General features: G+C 41.8%; 1 protein-coding gene across 1 annotated transcript in view; it reads left to right on the forward strand.

The window, feature by feature from the left end:
• Positions 1 to 16612, forward strand: part of LOC149460887 (tetratricopeptide repeat protein 37-like) — a 29514-nt gene extending 12902 nt beyond the window's left edge. Inside the window, exons 2-3 of the mRNA XM_089679171.1 lie at positions 8897 to 9020; positions 16219 to 16612. Coding sequence (XP_089535297.1) covers positions 8897 to 9020; positions 16219 to 16296 — 202 coding nt within the window. The 3' untranslated portion in view covers positions 16297 to 16612. The remainder of the gene's footprint in view (positions 1 to 8896; positions 9021 to 16218) is intronic.
• Positions 16613 to 20032: the final 3420 nt, after the last annotated feature.

The raw sequence follows: 20032 nt of genomic DNA on the forward strand, positions 1-20032 counted from the left end.
ATACCTAACTTTGATGCACAACTATGGAAATTCTCAGCCATCATCTTTCCGCTTGTTAATTTCTTTTTAACAAATCAAAATTTAAAACCAGCCTTGTCATAGTTACTGAAAGAGAGAAATTACTCCCGCTTTGCTTATGAAAAGGCTTTGGATTGAATCTTTGGCATGCCATACAGCTGATTTAATGTATTACGAGATGATGGATTTATTCATAGCTCTTGTGTCCTGACAAACCCTCGGGCCAGATAACGCACACTCCAGTAAGATGTTTCACTTAGAGCCAAGAGAGTAATGCTGAGGCTAAATCTGTACACCCTACCCAGGTTCTCTGTCTAAGACTGCAGAGATTAAACAGGTACTGTCCCCTGTTCAGTGCTGGATTTTACTCTTTATTCCTTGTAAATTCTAATTTTAACTTCTGATTCACACTGTCACCACGATGTCAAGAAAAACTTGTGAATGTGTCTAACTAAAGCCTATGGGCTAAATAAACCCAGGAGATTTAATGACTCTGTAAAATTGTAGTTTTTGGGTTCAGTATTTTCTCATTGATGGTAACAAATATAGTAGGTTCTTTAGAAATGACTCATACACAGACTTATTTAAAGGAAACCCATATTGAAAGAAACATGTAGGCTGCTGTTGCTGACAACTCTTTTTGAGTGATAGTTTCCTGGCTCTAATGCAGTTCATTTATTTGAAATACTTTCAGACTTAAAGGTGAATTCTGGTAAGCTTATAAAAATGATATTCAGGTTCAACCCCTTCCCATGCTCTCCTGGAAACTAATGATCTAATGCTCATTTAGTCAATGGGTATATAACAAAGAGCCATACTTGCCTAATTCCTTGCGCCTCTGGCAGCCAACTCGTCTCTGCTCCACCCAAGCCAGAAATGTGAGCAGACCCTTGACATCGTCGCATAAAATTCAGGTCCCCATTGCGAGGGACAAACCATATAATCAGAACATGGTAACCTTGTAGAACTAAAAGTACAAAATTATTTTTTTATTTTCAAAATTTATGGGTTTTTTTTCGTTTATATATTTAAAAATAAAAAACCCAGTGGTGATCAAATACCACCAAATGAAAGCTCTATTATAAAAATTATGTAAATAAATTTTGTTTGAATACAGCGTTGCAAGATTGCGCAATTGCCAGTTAAAGTAACGCAGTGCCATAAAGCAAAAAATGACCTGGTCATGAAGGGGGTAAAATCTTCTGGAGGTCAAGTGGTTAAATAAAAAAAGACTTGGATTTATTGATATTAATTATATTAAACTGATCAAATAAACATGTATATCACGGAAGAAAACATCAATGTTTTATAGTGTTATGCAGGAGAGTGTCTGTAGAGGCATTAAATATTTAGGGAATCACAGAAGCCATAATACATTCCTTCTATTTAGATGATTACACTGTCAAAGAGTGTGTAAACCCAACATTTCATATTCCTGATATGTACCTGCTGTGCCATGTACATGTATGAAGAAGTATCCTGTTCTCTTTGTATTGTTTCCTTTGTGTGAAATCACTGGTGTTTCTGCCAGTCCCTTTGATTTCTTATTTAAAACTGACCACACTAAGCAGGAAAAGACATGATGGTTGGTTCTCTAGCTGTGCAGAACTCAGCCTGCTCTCCTCCAATGATCAGTCTTGTCCTGACACCACCCCCTTGCACAGCCATTCACTGGGAAGATCAGTGCATGGCTGTTTCTCCTCCCCCAGCTCTTATGCAGCTAAGAACAGAGGGTATGTGATCACTTAAAAAAAAGGGAAAAACTGTGTTTATAATGTTTTTTTTTTTAATATCTATGCACATGTTTTGCCTATCATTTCTATTTTAACCATTTCCCCTCCACCCTATAGCAGAAATACTGCTACAGGGTGGCAGGGATGCGCAAAATCACACACACACACACATATATATATATATATATATATATATATATATATACACACACAGTTGTGTTCAAAATAATAGCAGTGTGTTGAAAAAAGTGAATTAAGCTCAAAATTCTTCTAATAGCTTTTATTTCCATACACACAAATGCATTGGAAACACTACACATTCTATTCCCAATCAAAACATGAAGAAAAATATATCAAATTTGTGTTGTTCCTCTAAAAAAAATTGAAGAAAAGTGAATATTAGACTGTTCAAAAAAATAGCAGTGTTTATATTCTTCTTTACAAATAAACATTCACTATATAAACTGATAAATGTTTGAATATTTTGCTTTCCTTTGAATCACTTAATTAATATTTAGTTGTATAAGCACTGTTTCTGAGAACTGCTGTACATCTGTGTTGCATGGAGTCAACCAACTTCTGGCACCTGTGAACAGGTATTCCAGCCCAGGATGATTGGACTACATTCCACAGTTCTTCTCTATTTCTTGGTTTTGCCTCAGAAACTGCATTTTTGATGCCACCTCACAAGTTTTCTATTGCATTAAGATCCGGGGATTGGCCTGGCCACTCCATAACGTCAATCTTGTTGGTCTGGAACCAAGATGTTGCACGTTTACTGGTGTGTTTGGGGTCATTGTCTTGTTGAAACACCCATTTCAAGGGCATTTCCTCTTCAGCATAAGGCAGCATGACCTCTTCAAGTATTCTGATGTATTCAAACTGATCCATGATCTCTGGTATGCGATAAATAGGCCCAACACCGTAGTATGAGAAACATCCCCATATCATGATGCTTGCGCAACCATGCTTCACTGTCTTCACAGTGTACTGTGGCTTGAATTCAGTGTTTGGGGGTCGTCTGACAAACTGTCTCCGGCCACTAGACCCAAAAAGAACAATCTTACTTTCATCAGTCCACAAAATGTTGCACCATTTCTCTTTAGGCCAGTCAATGTGCTCTTTGGAAAATTGTAACCTCTTCAGCACATCTTTTTTTCAACAGTGGGATTTTGCGGGGGCTTCTTGCAGATAGCTTGGCTTCACATAGGTGTCTTCTAATTGTAACAGTACTCACAGGTAACTTTAGACCTTCTTTGATCTTCCTGTAGATGATTGTTGGCTGAGTCCTTGATATTTTGGCTATTCTTCTATCCATTCGAATGGTAGTTTTTCGCTTTCTTCCATGTCTTTCCGGTTTTGGTTGCCATTTTACAGCATTTGCGATCATTTTAGCTGAGCAGCCTATCATTTTCTGCACTTCTTTATATGTTTTCCCCTCTCCAATTAACGTTTTAATCAAGGTACGCTGTTCTTCTGAACAATGTCTGAAACGACCCATTTTCCTCAGAATTTCAGAGAGAAATGCACTGTAACTAGCATGTACAACATTTGCTGCCTTCCTTCCTTAAATAAGGGCAATAATTGCCACCTGTTTTTCAAAGAATGAATGACCTCACTAATAGAACTCCACACTGCTATTATTTTGAACATGCCCCTTTCAATTAGTGATTCAATTACACAGAATCAGCAGCATGCATGTCATGACTGTTGGGTCTGTTGGATTTCTATTAGTCTACTACACCTGCTAGTAAATTATTTGCCATGTAGAAATATCATTTCTACCAAAAACAGTGATTGATCAGGTTAATGATGTCTGACTGCTATAATTTTGAACACAACTGTATATATATGTGATTTTCTGCAATTCCGGGTAGGGGGCTCGCACGAGACCTACCCGCGCCGCCCTTCGCGACCTCAGCTGTCAATCACTGGGTCCCGGCTGATGATTACTCGCTGGCACCCGGTCATCTCCGTGTATCACGGACAGGGGAGAGACCTGTATCTAAACAGTACAGATCACTCCCCTGTCAACTCCTGCACACTGCTTTGTATGGCTCTTCAAAGCAGAACCATACAAAGCAGTGTGTTTACAGTGAAACAGCACACAGTTAACCCTTTGATCGCCCCAGATGTCATGCCCAGTGCCATTAGAACTGTGTCATTGCTTTTTATTAGCACTGATCACTGTATTGCTGTCACTGGGGATGTCAGTGACACCAAGTCAGTTCCCCCCAGTGCCAGAATGCCCTCCACGGTCCCGCTATAAGTCGCCATTACTAGTAAATAAATTCCAGTGTATATATACCGCCATTTGTAAACGCTATAACTTTTATGTAAACCAATTATTTTACATGTATTGGGATTTATTTTTTAGCAAAGACATGTAGCAGAAAACATTTTGGCCTAAATTTATGATGAAATTTTATTTTTTTTTATTTTTTTACTGGAAATGTTTAATAGCAAAAAGTCAAAAATATTGTTTTTTTTCTCAAAATTGTCTGTCTTTTTTTATTTAAAAATACAGAAAGAAAGCTCCATTTGTGGGGAAAAAAGGACATAAATTTAATTTGGGTGCAGTGTTGCATTATTATTATTATTATACAGGATTTAAATAGTGCCAACAGTTTGCGCAGCGCTGCACAAAATGAAGGTAGACATTACAGTTACAATACAATTTGGTACAAGAGGAAAAAGAGGGCCCTACTCGTTAGAGCTTACAATCTAGGAGGAAGGGTTGAGTGATACAAAAGTTAATAGCTGTGGGGGGGGTGAGCTGATGGAGGAAATAAATGTCAGTTTACTAGTTAGAAGCAGGATAGGCTTCTTTAAAGAGAGAGGTTTTCAGGGATCGTCTAAAGGTGGATAGTTTAGGATATAGCTGGACAGATTGGGGTACTGAGTTCCATAAGATTGGAGAAGTTTGGGAGAAGTCCTGGAGGTGTGTATGGGAGGCGGTGACACGAGAACTAGAGAGCAGAAAGTCTTGAGAGGAAAAGGGCGAGCTGGTTCTAGGAAGAAGAGGAATAGTAACTAGATTGTGTGGATTGTGGCTGCTGTTATAGGATAGGGGATGCCAGATGTGTTTATCAAAGGAAAAAGATGGTGGCCCAGGATTTGGGGAAATATCTCCAGATGTTAGGAGAAGCATAAGGGTGACAGAGGCAATATAGGAGTATGACGTATATGGAGGGACAGGTTCCAGTGTCCTGGAGGTTTTATTAGTATGTGGGTTCAGAATTAGCAGGAGTTAATGAGCACAGTAGTACGGTGAAGACAGGAGTGGGGGTGATATATATATAAGCTGTGGAGTGGAGAAAAGAGGTGAAGGAGAGAGAGTTTGAGTTTGAAGAGAGATGATACAACTGTGAGAAGGAGGAGTAGGGAGTGCATGTTACAGAGTGGTGAGATGAAGAAGCAGACTGGAAGAGATAAAAGAGCTGGATGGGGAAACAGGTCACCTATAGTCTGTTGAGTATTTGAAGTTGTCTGCTTCTCGCTTTGTGCATTCGCAGAGCCAAAGTGCATTGCTCACTACTGATTCCAAGATGAATACTTTAGCCAAGATGATAGCTGCCAATGCTACCCCTGGCTGAGCTGCCCCTGGCTGCAATGACCGCACAATTGTCAGTTAAAGTAATGTAACGCCATATCACAAAAACTGGCCTGGTCAGGAAGGGGGGTAAATCCTGGAGGGCAAGTGGTTAAAGGTGAGGGCTTACATATACTTCAATTAAAAAAAGCATTTTGAGACATTGTAAAAGTGAATGGAGGACGACTGGAGACTTGCTACCTATTAGTTTGTAGTGCAAACAATGGAAATACTGTATCTATTTTAGAGAAAAGTACAGAAGTAGCAGTGTGAATTAATTTATACGCAGGAAAAAAAGCAAATGAAAACGACTCTATTCCCATTGCACAGTTTAATTTCTTCTGTAGCCCAGCACAGGGGTTCCCCGCTCTCCACCTCCTGTATAACTCTAGTACTGATGCCAAACGTTCCTGCCCACCCCTAGATAAATTCTGTGCTCATTCACCTACTTTTGTGACGAGCATTGACCATTGTTGTCCTCAGAGGGTCTGAAGCCTTTGTTTGATAGAGCTGACAGTTGGCAATAATCTTCAGCCTAGTGCTCAGAACTCCGTGTTACACACATACCGCAGCACTGGCCATCTGTGATCTCATTCTGGCAGAAAGTTTGATGCATTGCAGTACATGTTCTTGTTTGTGTAGAAAAAAAAATATCAAGATGTTTTCTTGGAATTTATATTTGTGGAATTTTAAAGCTGACTTGTAAGCCATATATTTAATTTCTCTTGCATATCTTTCTCCTTCCTCCTTGAACAGCTTATACTTGCCTTCCCTTTTCTCTCCTGCTACTGAGGTCTCACTCTGTGAGCAAAAGCAAATACTGTACTGTGTACTTTGAGTATGTAGACACATGCAATCCAATCCCCTTCATCCCACAATACAGTATTGGTACGTGCAAGATGTTGCTCGTCCAACACTGTCAGATGGTGGGGAGACCTAAGCTGTGTGTAAGCTCCAAGATGGGCTTCTTCTCCCTCCTTATAAATGGAGGCGCAAGAGCGTGAATGAAAGGCAACTGTTTACTGCTGCAGGGGAGCCTGCATTAGAGTGAATCTGTTGCTTAGATTCTAATGATAGAAGCACAGATTCTGCCCCAAACATAGTCACTTCTAATTGCTGAGGAAGTCTTGCCTATGTTCAGTTTTGTTCAATGTGACTGTAGGGTAGATTTACTAAAACTGGTGTGCTCAGGATCTGGTGCAGCTGTGTACGGTAGCCAATAAGCTTCTAACTTCAGCTTGTTCAATTAAAGTGGTAGAAAACTAATTGTTTTAACTTTTACCTACAGGAAAGCTTATAATAAAGCTTACCTGTAGGTAAAATGAATATCTCCTAAACATGCACAATTTAAGAGAGATTCTCTCTTTTTTTAGAGCTGGTGCATATCCTCTAAAGGAACGGCATACCCATGCCATTCCTTCAGAGTACTGTGCCATGGCCCGGGACTCCTGTGCACTTGCGCAGATGTGACATCATCACAGCCCGACCAGTCAGACGGCCAGAGCTTGCGAACCCGAAAGGAAGACCGAGTGAAGATGGAAGCCTCTGCGTGATGACAGCTGGAGGGCTTTGTTTTAAGGTAAGTCCTACATAACGTGCTAGTATTTTTTCCCTGCAGCTTATTACCACTTTAAGCTTTGCCTGGAAGCTGATTGGTTTCTATGCAGAGTTGCACTAGATTTTGCAGTCTCCAGTTTTAGTAAATAACCCTCTGTGTGTTATTGGCAGGGATCAAAAGCAGAAGCCCTCAGACTCACAAAGTAAGGGCAAACAGGAACTAAACAGCTGTCCATTAACGAGGTTAGTCACGTGTATTCCCAGCATGCTTCTCAGAACCTAGATTTTTTCCATAGGTCACAGAAAAGGAGGTATGTCTGGTTCACCAATTTAAAACAAACCCCTTTTTTTATTTTTAATTAATTTCTGTCTGACCCCCCCCTAGTGCCTCTTCCAGGAACTGAGGCTGGCGATCTTGCAACCGGTCCTATTTCCACACCTTGTTAGTGACATTATCACACCACTGCATTCTACTGGACCCTGAGAGGACCCTGCTTCCGGTCAGGCATTGAGAGGTGTCCACACCACCCACCCACCCAGCAACGTGGGTGCCCAAAGAAAGAGTCTAGAAGATGGAGGACTCGGAATCGGCATGACGGGAAGATGAGCACATAAAGACACATTGGGGTTGAGAGTGCAAAATCTGGTGCAGCTGTACATTGTAGACCATCAGCCTCTAACGTCAGCTTGTTCAATTATGCTTGGATTTGAAAACCTGGAAGCTGATATTTAGTAAATCCCATTGCTTTCGCCTACGAATGACGCATATCAAATCTAATGCAGCCAGACTTATCGGACCCTTGTGTGAGTTTGCAGACTCGTCACGTGATTCTGTGTTGTAAACCTTTCTCTTCTTCTCCATTATTTGCAGGTGAGGCTGCAGAGGGACTAGAGAGATGGTGGTACATGAAATAGTACTACTTTTCCCTTTTGACGCTCCACTTTAGAGTAGGGTTGCCCCCTAATCCCTTTAAAACGGAGCACATATTAATTATACAGATTCTGTGGCTGATTAAGGTGGTATTTAAACTCACCCTGTACCATATTTGCATTAAATTAGCCTCGGAACCTGTATAAATAACGTGTTCAGTTTTAAAGGGATGAGGTGGCACCCCTACTTAAGAGCTGTTCAGAAGGTGAAGATAGCAGCTAAACAGATTTCTTTAGTAGGTTAGCCAGCTTCACAGTATGAACAGCGGGATGGAATTAGAGGCACCCAGCAGGAAGACTGTGTCCCCTAACTGCATTTAGAAGAATCATTTAAATTTTTGATTGGATTGCACCCTAAAACAAATAGGATTATAATTCATATTAACAAGTGCTAAGAGTGCAGCTGTGATCAGGATGATCTGAGTACTACTCAGTGAGCAAATGGCAGCCAGCCAATCAGAACATATTTGTTTGAACACCATTCCTTGCTCACATTTCTTTATTTTATTGCTTTAGGTCAGGGGTCTCCAAAGTTTCTAAACAAAGGGCCAGTTTAGTGTCCTTAAGACATTGAGGGGGCCGGACTGTGGCCAGTAAAAGCAGAAATGCCCTGGCTTCAATGAAAGTAAATGAAGGCCCATCATTGGCATTAGTAGGGACCAGGGGAAGGAATAGTGCCCCATCGTTGGTGTCAATGGGAAGAATAGTGCCTTGCCATTGGTGTCATTGGCAGGAATAGTGTCCCATTGTTGGGGTTGTTGGTAGGAATAGTGCCTTATTGTTGGTATCAGTGATGGGGATTATGCCCTGTTGTTGATGTCAATGGTAGGAATAGTGCCCAAAGGGCCGAATAGCAGAAAGTAAAGGGCCGCATCCAGCCTCCGGGCTGCAGTTTGGAGACCACTGCTTTAGGGTCTATATTATTCTGATTGGGTTACTTCTTCTTACCATTTTTTCCTTATACTTTTTCTTTTTTTTTTTGTTAAGTCAAAAAATAATCACTAACAATAAGGAAGAAGAAAACATTGAATTCTTATTCATTGGTATGTTTGTGTTTTGTCACCAGGAAAACTCGGCAATTGTTGGAGAAAGTGGTCTATCAAACTGGAAGCAGTGAGACGATTGCTGCTGTCGCCCGCTGGTATCTCCTTAGACATTTACATGCCAAAAATGACGATCAGTTAATTGAAGTAAGCCTTTGTTCTTGGTTTAGTAAATGTTCTCGTCATGTCATTTGTATAAAATCATTAATTAACAGTGTCACTGTGACATGATCAGACTTATACTAGATCCTGACAGCTGTTCATTGTACTGTGACAATGAATACTTGCTGTCATTTTGACACGTTATTATCACCTTATTAATATGAATTTTCTTTTTTATGTTAGATTATTTTTTTGCTAAGGGGTCAGTTTACCCACAAATTATTTTTTTTGCTTTGGGTGGATAATCATGGGTTGAATCACCCATCAGTATCAAAGTGTGCCTATTTGCTGTAGCCATTTTTAGGGGTCTCTCTTCTATTGACAGATTCTTAGTTTTCCATTAAGGATAATGCAGGAGACAGCTGCTGCAGCAGGAGAAGGTTTAGTGTGTGTTTATGAGAGAAGAGCCAGTAATTACAGTGGGGGAGATCTCACTGCCGGGGGTCACTGAAAAAAATACAAAAAGCCAGTAGATGATTCTTTTCAAAGGAGTCTATCCCAAATATATACACATACACATCTGCTTTCTTTGTAGTCTTTTCACACTAAATTTAGAAAAGTACAGATGAATGAATCAGTTATGGCTCATCCACAGACATTTCCTTCCTTCAGAAGTTTTGCATGGTGTGCATTTATGCACATACTGAAAGCTGCAGAGAAATCAAATGTAACACATACTCAGGTTTTGTTTTCATTATTCGCTTGTGAAGTGGAACTTTAGTCAGAAAATTAAGTCCTGCTAGATCAGTTCAGGATGGCCCCCTTTTGCAGGTAGCGCTCACCCCCAAAGGAGCCGCTGGAATTAACGGGCACTTCTGTCCTACTTCAATGATAAACTATATATAATGGATCCACAGCACTCCAGTACACCTTGTGGGAAGATTTATAACAGGTTTAATAAGACAGGTAAAACTCTGCAATTAGACTGAACATTAATTTGAAAAATATCAGTTAAATGCACTGAATATAGAAACCTTAAAGAATTGGCACAATAACATCAATAAACACAACATTAATGTATATACTGGTATAGCTATAGACCCTGCAACTACAGCAACAATATGTCCCCAGCTAAACCGACGTCTCCTTAGGCTCAGTCCCAAATTCACTTGTAACACTGTGTGAGTCTATGTGTTGCACAGGCTTGTGTTAATGAATCGTTGGAGCACTCTTAACCTCCGTAGTGGTATGTACATATTTCTGTGCTCAAAGCGGCTCATTCTTTTGCATGGAAATATGTATTTTTTTTATTGTAGGCCTGTAGTTTTTAGGAATAACTCTCTGAAATCTGTCCGAACAAGAGTCTAGTAAACATCCCGGGTATGATAAAATTTGAAACACAAAATCATAATTTAATAAATAATCATAAAAAATAATAATATAGATTTAATTAAATAATATAATCAAACCAAAAACAGTGAAATTTGAAATAGAGCGCCAAGTTTGCACATCACTGAGCAAAGTCGCAGAATCATTTTCAGTGTCTGATGACGAATTTCCACACAAATCGTTATCACTCAATTCTGCAAGTAGTTCTGATTTACTATCGCTGTTCTCTAGCTGATCTAAAACTGATTTTGACCTAAAGGGACGCTTTTTGGACACCATGAACATTTCTCAGTTTCCAGGCAGAAAGAACGGTAAAAATGCAGGCAGGGCACAGGACAAAGCTCTAGGGACAAAATGTATGTGAAATGGTTTAGTGAATGTCACTTTTACAACTTGCAAATTTCCTGCCAGTTCCGTCCCCCCCGTACGTCCTGAAGACGCAGGGAACGGATCCCAGAAGACAGATGCCGGCAGCCGCCGGAGGACATTGCAGGGGACACTGCAGGAGGGGCATCGCAGGAGCGCAGGACAAGGTAAGTGAAGAAGAGATCCCGGAGCAGCGCTGCAGGGTATTCCCGAGTGTAGCTCGGGGTTACCGCTTGTGGTGGTGAAACTTTACCCCGATCTAAACTTGGGAATACCGCCAGGGAGGTTAAGGACTGACATGTCACTTGTTAGCAGTTGCTCACCACATCCAAGAAGAACAGTCTCTAGGGGTTAACTCCTTGATCGGATGATGAATGGGGCGCTCTCTCTGGCTAGTTTTTTTCTCCTGTTGTCAGTTGTCGGTGCTGCACAATCTCTGGGGTGCCTCACCTGTGATGGTCACACTCCTCCTCTGTGATTTCCAACACTCTGACCTCTCTCTGCAGTGGGTTGGTAACTGCCGTCGCGGGTGACTGGTACCAATGATCACAGTTGCTGCTGATTTCGGCTGCTGTAGATAACCGTTGTCCTTAGCAACCTCTGCTGTTCTAGAAACAGTGTCAGTGTACTTCAAAAGTAGGGGCTGCTGACTAGCTCGCATATGTCCTCTGCAAAGGCACACATGGGTTACCAACCCTCCTCCTTGCAAAGCATCCTGGTCCCTGTAGTCCTGTGCAACATAAGGTTACATTGTCTGCCTCTTTGATGAAACTGCAACTCTCACAAACACTCCAGTACTGCTGATAGCTGAGCCAATCAAACCCTTTCTGACAGCATGCAGTCTCAAAAGGGAAATCGTTCTTTAAAAGGGAAACAGCAATGGCCCGCTACATATGTAAAACATTAGAAATAAGTGCCTATACTGTTTAAAGTCCAGTAATACGCTGTTTCACCCTTCTCTGCGCATTCTCAGTTGCTTTCTGTTTTTAGGTACTGCCAAATTTGTATATCCATTTGTATGTGTCAATCTGCTAACAACCTAAAGATTTACTGTTGCTCAGGGGCTCTGGGCTTCAGCAAAATGACAGCCTCCAGCAAAAAGAAACAGGAGCAATGCTAGAGGCAATTTACTACACACACTCATTTTGGTAACATAATTATTAATGTGGAATGTATGCTCCATGCTAAAAAAACATGATTTTTTTTATCAAGTTGTTATAGGCAAAGTTTCACTTTAAGCTGGAACTGTCTGTGTTCACATTTTAATATTAATGTATACATCTTGTGCAGGTTTCAATGTGACTGTCCGGTACTGGTCCAACAGACATTTACTTTGGTAAATGAGACTATAGTAATGTTTATGTGGCTCGGGTACCATCTCCAAGTTCAGCAGAACCTTGTTCTCATTTTCTCAGTAGAGCTATTCTTCTTTATGATGAACAGGACATAGCAAAACATATCATGGGCTCAGGGACATTTCTACATACCAGTTTCACTGTAGCAGCAGGATTCTGTCTTCTAGGTGTTTCTGTGATTTATCTTCTTTAGTGATCTGGGTTCTTTTTGGTATCTGGGACTCATATTTTAGGAGTAATTGCTAGCTGCCATATCTCTGAGATGGGGAAAGGCTGGGGTGGAGTCAGACCCTGACTGGTCATAGGGCACGCTGGGCATTTGCCCAATGGTCCAGGGCTGCTGGGCTTAAGAAGAGCAGCCTATTGATGACTGGGCTGCACAGCAGGAGGTAAGCGGCAACCGAGGTCTGGACAGAGCTAACATAGACCGTGGCCTCCGCTCACCTCCCGCTGTGTGGCTATGACCAAAGCAGGGTTGACAGGAGGAGCAGCAGTGACGGCTCCAGGGATAGGCAGGAAGCACCGCCGAGGACACACAGACACCTCCTGGGCCAGCCGCTGCAGACAGCCGCACTGAAGGGACAATGGCAGCCTCTATCCCTCACCCATCAGCACACCGTGACAGCTTGGTGGTGGATTTGGCTGTCTATTTTCTGGGCGAGCTGTCTCTTTTCCTGGGTGAGCTGTCTCTTTGCTGGATGGGCTGTCTCTTTGCTGGATGGGCTGTCTCTTTGCTGGGTGGGTTGTCTCATTGCTGGATGGGCTGTCTCTTTGCTGGGCAGGATGTATCTTTGCTGGATGGGCTATCTCTTTGCTAGATAGCCTGTCTCATTGCTTGACAGGCTGTCTCCTTGCTGGATGGGCTGTCTCTTTGCTGGGCGGGATGTCTTTTTGATGGGCAGGATGTCTCTTTGCTGGATGGGCTGTCTCGTTGCTGGAAGGGCTGTCTCATTGCTGGACGGGCTGGATGGGCTGTCTCTTTGCTGGATGGGCTGTCTCTTTGCTGGATGGGCTGTCTCTTTGCTGGATGGGCTGTCTCTTTGCTGGATGGGCTGTCTCGTTGCTGGGCAGGATGTCTCGTTGCTGGACAGGATGTCTCTTTGCTGGGCAGGACGTCTCTTTGTTGGTTGGGCTGTCTCTTTGCTGGATGGCCTGTCTCTTTCCTGGATGGCCTGTCTCTTTCCTGGATGGCCTGTCTCATTGCTGTATGACCTGTCTCATTGCTGTATGGCCTGTCTCTTTGCTGGATGGGCTGTCTCTTTGCTGGGCAGGATGTCTCTTTGCTGAGCAGGATGTCTCTTTGCTGGATGGGCTGTCTCATTGCTGGACGGGATGTCTCTTTGCTGGGCAGGCTGTCTCTTTGCTGGGCGGGATGTCTCATTGCTGGAGGCGCTGTCTCATTGCTGGACAGGCTGGATGGGCTGTCTAATTGCTGGACGAGCTGTTTCGTTGCTGGGCAGGATGTCTCTTTGCTGGGAAGGACGTCTCTTTGTTGGATGGGCTGTCTCTTTGCTGTATGGCCTGTCTCTTTGCTGGATAGGCTGTCTCTTTGCTGGATGGGCTGTCTCATTGCTGGATGGGCTGTACCTTTGCTGGGCAGGATGTCTCTTTGCTGGGCAGGCTGTCTCTTTGCTGGATGGCCTGTCTCTTTGCTGGATGGCCTGTCTCATTGCTGGATAGCCTGTCTCATTGCTGGATAGCCTGTCTCATTGCTTGACGGGCTGTCTCTTTGCTGGATGGGCTGTCTCTTTGCTGGGCAGGATGTCTTTTTGCTGGGCATGATGTCTCTTTGCTGGATGGGCTGTAATGTAAAGGGGCACTATGATATAAAGGGGACTGCACTGTAAAGGGGCACTGTAATCAATACAGTGCCCCTTTACAGTGCAGTCCCCTTTATATCACAGTGCTCCTTTACATTACAGTGCAGAGGACCAACTCCATGACTCTGTGAATATTCTATCACCAACTGCCCTGCGAACCCCCCCCCCCGGAAAAATTGGGTGCGCAGTCTAAAATGCCTATTTTTTTGTCCCAGTCCGGGCCTGGCTGGAGTAATTAGAATAAGTGCCTTTAACTGCATTTATTCAGCCAGAGAAGCAGTGTATTTTGTAAGGAGAGGAGTTGGCAAACTTAAAGTTAAATGAGTCTATATATGCAGTAAAGCATGCTTGTTATACTCACTGTGGAACCTAAGGGGTTAATCCTCTGCATTGTGTAAAAATGCTATTTGATCCTCACTTCTTTGCTCCTCCCCTTCTTCCAGTGTCCCTCTCTTATCTCATTATAAGACATATCGTGTGGAGACACTCTGCATATGCTCAGTTTGGTGTGTATTGCTAGAGAGGTTTTTTATTTCTTGGGAGAGTGCACAGGGCCAATAAGCACTGTCCAGACTGAGATCAGGGGTCCTGCATCCTCCCAGAGCAGAAAGAAAACTCATCCTACAAGCTTTAACCAGTGCTCTGCTGAACACTGATAGAAGTCATAGGACTGCTTTAACTGCTGATGAGAAAAGGTATTTAGCAGTTTATATTTACTAAACTAATTGTATTTCAATGTTGTGTGTACTGTGGGAGACCAGATAGAATGAATGTAGGTGCCTGTATTTAGTAACACTTTAAAATATAGCTAAAGTCAAAACTCTTTTTTGTTTTGTTTATTTTTTTGTGAAGTTGGAAATGGTTAAAAGCATTTTGATGTTCTAGTGTGTCCACTGCGGAGGTTTCCCTTAACCTCTTATTACTATATACAGGACAGAAAGTGAAAGTTAATCTCTACAAAGTGTGGGGCAATTTCCTCTTGGAGCTACTCATGTTTGACTGAAGGTACAAATGTAGTTGAGCCACATTTTTACTGCCCTCCCCACAACTGCTCCAGCTTAAGCTGTGAAGACAGCGGATGAGGATGTTCACAAGCCTCAGCCACAAATGCTTTGGTTTGTGGCCACACCGCAACTTCCCTGCAACCACATGCAATGCAATCGGTTACAATGCAGTGGTGTGCGCTTTTAGGGGTAAAAACAGGCTGTTATGTCTTATCACCTGTCAAAAGCCCTCTGAAAAATCGTTCCACTGCAGATTGCTCTTCAGAAGGATAACACTAGTGTAAACTTGCCCTTAGACACTTGTGGCTGAACCAGATATAATATTGGAAGATCTCTCTATTGCTGTCCAGTGACAGCTTAATATTTTGTTTTTCCCATCACTTTCTGTCTCAGTAACAGGAGACACCAGGACAGATGGAGACAGTGAATCTTCCCAGCAGAGACACAGTTAAAAAAGCTGGCAGGGGTTCTAGCCACTCTTTCCAAAACTAAAAAGGAAAAAAGGTTTGGGCTTTAGTAACAGTCTCTTCCATACCAACGTACAGAGAATCTATGTGCAGATGTAGTTGAATCCAGAAATATCAGCAGGTGAGAATCAAGTGACTTCCAGGATATCACAGCTTATATTAGGATAGCTGTATTCAGTGAAAGATGGAAACATAGAAAAGTGATGTCAGGGAAAAAAAAAGGTGATTCATCGAGTCTGCCCGTTTTTGTAGTGGTATTTTGTTTGTTTATTTTGTGGTTGGTTTTTCGTTTTTGTTTTGGGTTTTTTATTTATTTCATTTTTTTATTAACATTTTTGTCTGAGTATAGATCCTTGTTCCAAGCATGCTTGAAGCCATTTACTGTTGACTTAGTCATGACCTCTGCTTAAAGTCTATTCCAATCATCAACTACTCTTTCAGTAAATACTTTCTAAGATTAGTTTTGCACTTTCCTCCTGTTAGTCTGAGGTCATGTCCCCGTGTTCTTGATCTTGACTTCATATTGAAAATTCTGCCCTCTTTAACCTTATTCACCCCCTTGATATATTTATAGGTTTTACTCCTGTTTCCCCATTCCCTTCTTTCCTCTAGGTTAAACATTAAGTTCCAGAAGTTGCTCCTGATATGTTTCATCCCTTTTAGTTTTTTCAGAAGCCGCTTGGCACTTGCTGCCTATCCTGTTTTACTTTTTATTGACCTGTTTAGTTCAGACATGTAACACATTGCATCTTTAGTAGTCCCCGAAGAAGAAATGGCCTGTCTTGTCCTGTTGTGTTATCTTTGATAATAATTTGCCACTTTTCTGTTCTACACTTTCTCAGGTGCTCTTAGAGAATGCCAAAGTTCATGAAGACAACAGAGTCCTGGATCTCTACCAGCAGCTGTCCAATAGTTCATAGTGTTTTGTTTTTCGTAACCGGACATGAATTAAACAGCCTTCCTGCCAAATGTAAATCGTTTTATCATGAAATATCAGCATGTAATGTAATATACAACCCGCAGAATCCAGTGTTGTACCAGCCAGAGCTTACCTTTCATATTTGCAACAAAATGCTAGCCAAAACAAGCTGTGTGACTCAATTATTCATAGATTTCTCAGTACAATGCCCTCCATGTGTTTTTTAGTTCTTGCATATGAATTAGGCAATGCTTCTCTTTATTGCTAGAATCTATTGTACATATATAGTACAATGTATGAATTATTTTCAGGAATATTGCTGCAGTACAAGACTCCATCTTTTATATGAGCCATAATTTGTGAGATTTTAGGTTGAACTTTAGGCAAAATGCTTTAAAACATGTATGTGAACTGTCTTCTCTGCCAAAGGGAGTGTCATTTTGATTAGTCACTTTTATGAATCATACACTTCTGCCAGATAAAACAGTCAGGAGGGCCACAACAAACTGGCCACGTTTTTCCAGAGGAGGAGCCTGACCATGGCGTGGAGCAAGAGCCTGATGTGAGGGCTCTCCGCTCCCAATACATCAGTTTGTCCTGCCTGGAGAACAAGACTTACCTGTGAGAAGGGTGGTCTCGATGGAGGAGTGCAGACCCTACGGAGTGGTGGAGGGGACTTCTGGCATGATCCGGCTGTGAGGGTCGGTCAGACCAGGGATCTCCCAGGGGCGGCTGCTGCGGCGTCATCTCTTTGGTGCCGAGGTGCTCCCTGGAGCTGGGAGGCGGTAAGGTTACTCACTGCAAGGAAGCACTGGGAGGTAGGGAAGCCGGCCGGCGTTCTCCGAGGGAAGGAGATGCCGGATCCCCCCCTCCCTCACAAGGGACTGTGGCTGCTTGGATCCCACTGAAGTTGGGAGAACCCCCTCTCTGCAACCTGCCTAAAAGGACTGCTGAAACCCCCCAGAGGAGAGTGATTGAAGCCACCTCACCCAGGAGAAAGTGGAGAAAGCGTCAGGAGGGTGAGTGTGAGTGGCTGCCTGCTGTGTTGGAGGAGATACATGGGGGAATAGAGATATGAAGAGATGTGATGTAAAATTAAAAGGGGTCTCACCCAGAGGGTCTAAAAGAGGAGAGAGGAAGGAGAAGGAAATAAAAGAGGTGGAAGGAGAATAAGTTACAACCAAATAAAGACCCAGAAGAAGTGGAACTTGGTGGAGGTGATTAGGCGAAGGGGGAAGAGGAAAAGTAAAAGAAAGAAAGTGATGAGAAGATTCTCATGGAAGAGAGTATAAAAGGGACTATAACTTGAATAATTAGTTCCAAAAATAGCCCCCCAGAACCCCAAAAACTTTGAAAACAGTGTGGACATTATGAAAAATAAAGTGCTTAAAGGAGGCGGGGCTAAGGCTTTCCAAACAGGCTCAATTAAAAAATATATACCCTCACAGGAGCAAGGAACCCCAGAAAGACAACAGGGAATATCTGAAAGAAGTGAGATGGAAATCAGTGTTGGAGAAAACTCCAGACTATCCCTAGGAATAGTTGATAGTAGCCAACAAAATGGAAGAAGGAGTGGGGATGCAAAATGTAGAAGAACAAGATAAGAGCTCACAGATGCCCACTAAAACAGAAATGGCGGAAATGTTTAAAGGACTAGAGAAATCCATAAAACAAGAAATGGCGAAAATACACAAAGACTTGGGGCAAATATTGTCCAGAGTGGAGGAGATGGAAGAAAAGGTGGATAAACATGCCCAAATTATCCAGAAGTTAGAAAAAAGGATGATAGAAATAAGAAAAGAACAAAGAAATCTGCTATAAAAAATAGAAGATCAGGAGAATAGGGATAGGAGAAGTAACTTAAGGATATGAGGTCTTCCAGAGATCTCTCAAGAAGAAGATCTAATGGGAATAATAAGGAAAATGCTGAACACTATAATGGACAGACCTACATCGGAGACTCTTAAAGTGGACAGAGTATATAGAATAGGAAGACATCAACAAGAAGGTAGAAAAGAAAATACGAGAGACGTAAGAGATGTAATTGTGCAATTTCATAATTATCGAGATAAAAAAGAAATCTGGAAGAAGATAAAAGGAAGAACTGTGATAAAATATGGAGAAATAAATTTACAGATTTTTGCTGATTTAGCAACAGAAACATTGATAAGAAGGAGATCTCTGACACCATTATTAGAGCAGATGGGAAAGCAGAATATTCGATACAGCTGGGGATTCCCGGCGTGTTTAAATGGTTGGAAAAATGGTCGTTCAGCAAGATTGAGTCATCTGGAAGACTTAAGTGACTTTTGTGAGAGACTTGATTTACAGAAAGTAGATATTCATGGGTGGGAAGTAGAAGAAGGGGAGATAGGGGCTAAAGGAAAAGAGGGGTGGCAGGTTGTATCAAGAAGGAATAGGAAGTAGAGATGGTAAATAGGACCCATTTCTGCCTCCCTCTTAGGATTTTGGTGTGGGTTTTTTTTTCTCTTTCTTCTTCCCTCCTTCAACATTATATTTATTATTGCTATTAGCTTTTCCCTCTATTTCTGCCTTTTTTTTCCCTCTCTTTTCTCTTTTCCTCCTTTTCTGAGTAAGGCGGGACACAGAGGTTTAGGTATGAATACTGGAGGAACGTACATGGTCAGAGCTTCACTCTAAAGTTGAATCAAAGGTGGGGTTAGGACCATAAATTATTTATAGGGAAGAAAGTAGCCTAAAAGGAGATGGGGGGGAGGGGAAGGCGGGGGGGGGAGGGAAGCGGATGGGAGGGGGAGGAGGGAGGGGGGGGGTGAAGGGCACGGGGAGGGGTTAGGTAGGTTAAGACTCTGCAATATAGTAGGGAAAACATTAGTTTGGAGAAGTTTTAGAGAACAAAGGAGAAGATATGGAGAAGAGAGGAGGAGCATGGGGATGGAGGAAAAGGAAAGAATGGAAGAAATGAACTTTGTGACTTATAAAGTTAATGGTTTAAATAGCCCTGGGAAGAGATTTAGGATATTTAAAGAGATTCAGCATAGATTGTCCTCAGTGGTTTTTACAGGAGACTCATTTTGGGCTATAAACAAATGTGAAATTGAATTCCAGAAATTATCCATTGTGGTTTTATGCAGATTTGACAATTAGAAGAGCTAAAGGAGTGGCAATAGGTTTTATGAAAAATATAAAGTTTAAATTGGAAGACAGTTTGGTAGATCCTGAAGGGAGATTTCTGTTTCTGAAGGGAAAACTACAAGAAAAAGATTGTACATTAGCAAATATTTATTGCCCGAATAAAAAACCGGAGATATTCCTAAAAGATACTTTGAAAAAATTACTGGATTTCAAAAAAGGCAGTTTAATTGTGGCAGGAGATTTCAATCTTTGTTTGGATCCTCAGATAGACATGACGTCTCCTGTGCAGAGAGAGGAAAGTAGATATTTGAGATCCTTGAAAAAAATTATATATCAATGCCAACTTGTAGATATATGGAGAATTAAGCATATGAAGGACAGAGATTATACGTTTTACTCACATGCACATGAGATGTATTCAAGATTGGAATACATATTGCTAGAACATCAACTCCTTTAGTCTTTGATCAAAGTAAAAATAGAAGTGATGACAATATCTGACCATTCTCCCGTCACAATGGGGGGAAATGGTTGGAGGTTAAATGAGACACTTCTTCAGGATCAAGAGATTGATCAAAAAATTAAAAAAGAAATATAGCAATTCTTTAAAGAGAATGATACGG

The sequence above is a fragment of the Staurois parvus genome, unplaced genomic scaffold (genome assembly GCF_062004578.1).
Source record: "Staurois parvus isolate SC_StPar_1 unplaced genomic scaffold, SC_StPar_1.0 ptg000218l, whole genome shotgun sequence".
Taxonomy (NCBI): Eukaryota; Metazoa; Chordata; class Amphibia; order Anura; family Ranidae; genus Staurois; species Staurois parvus.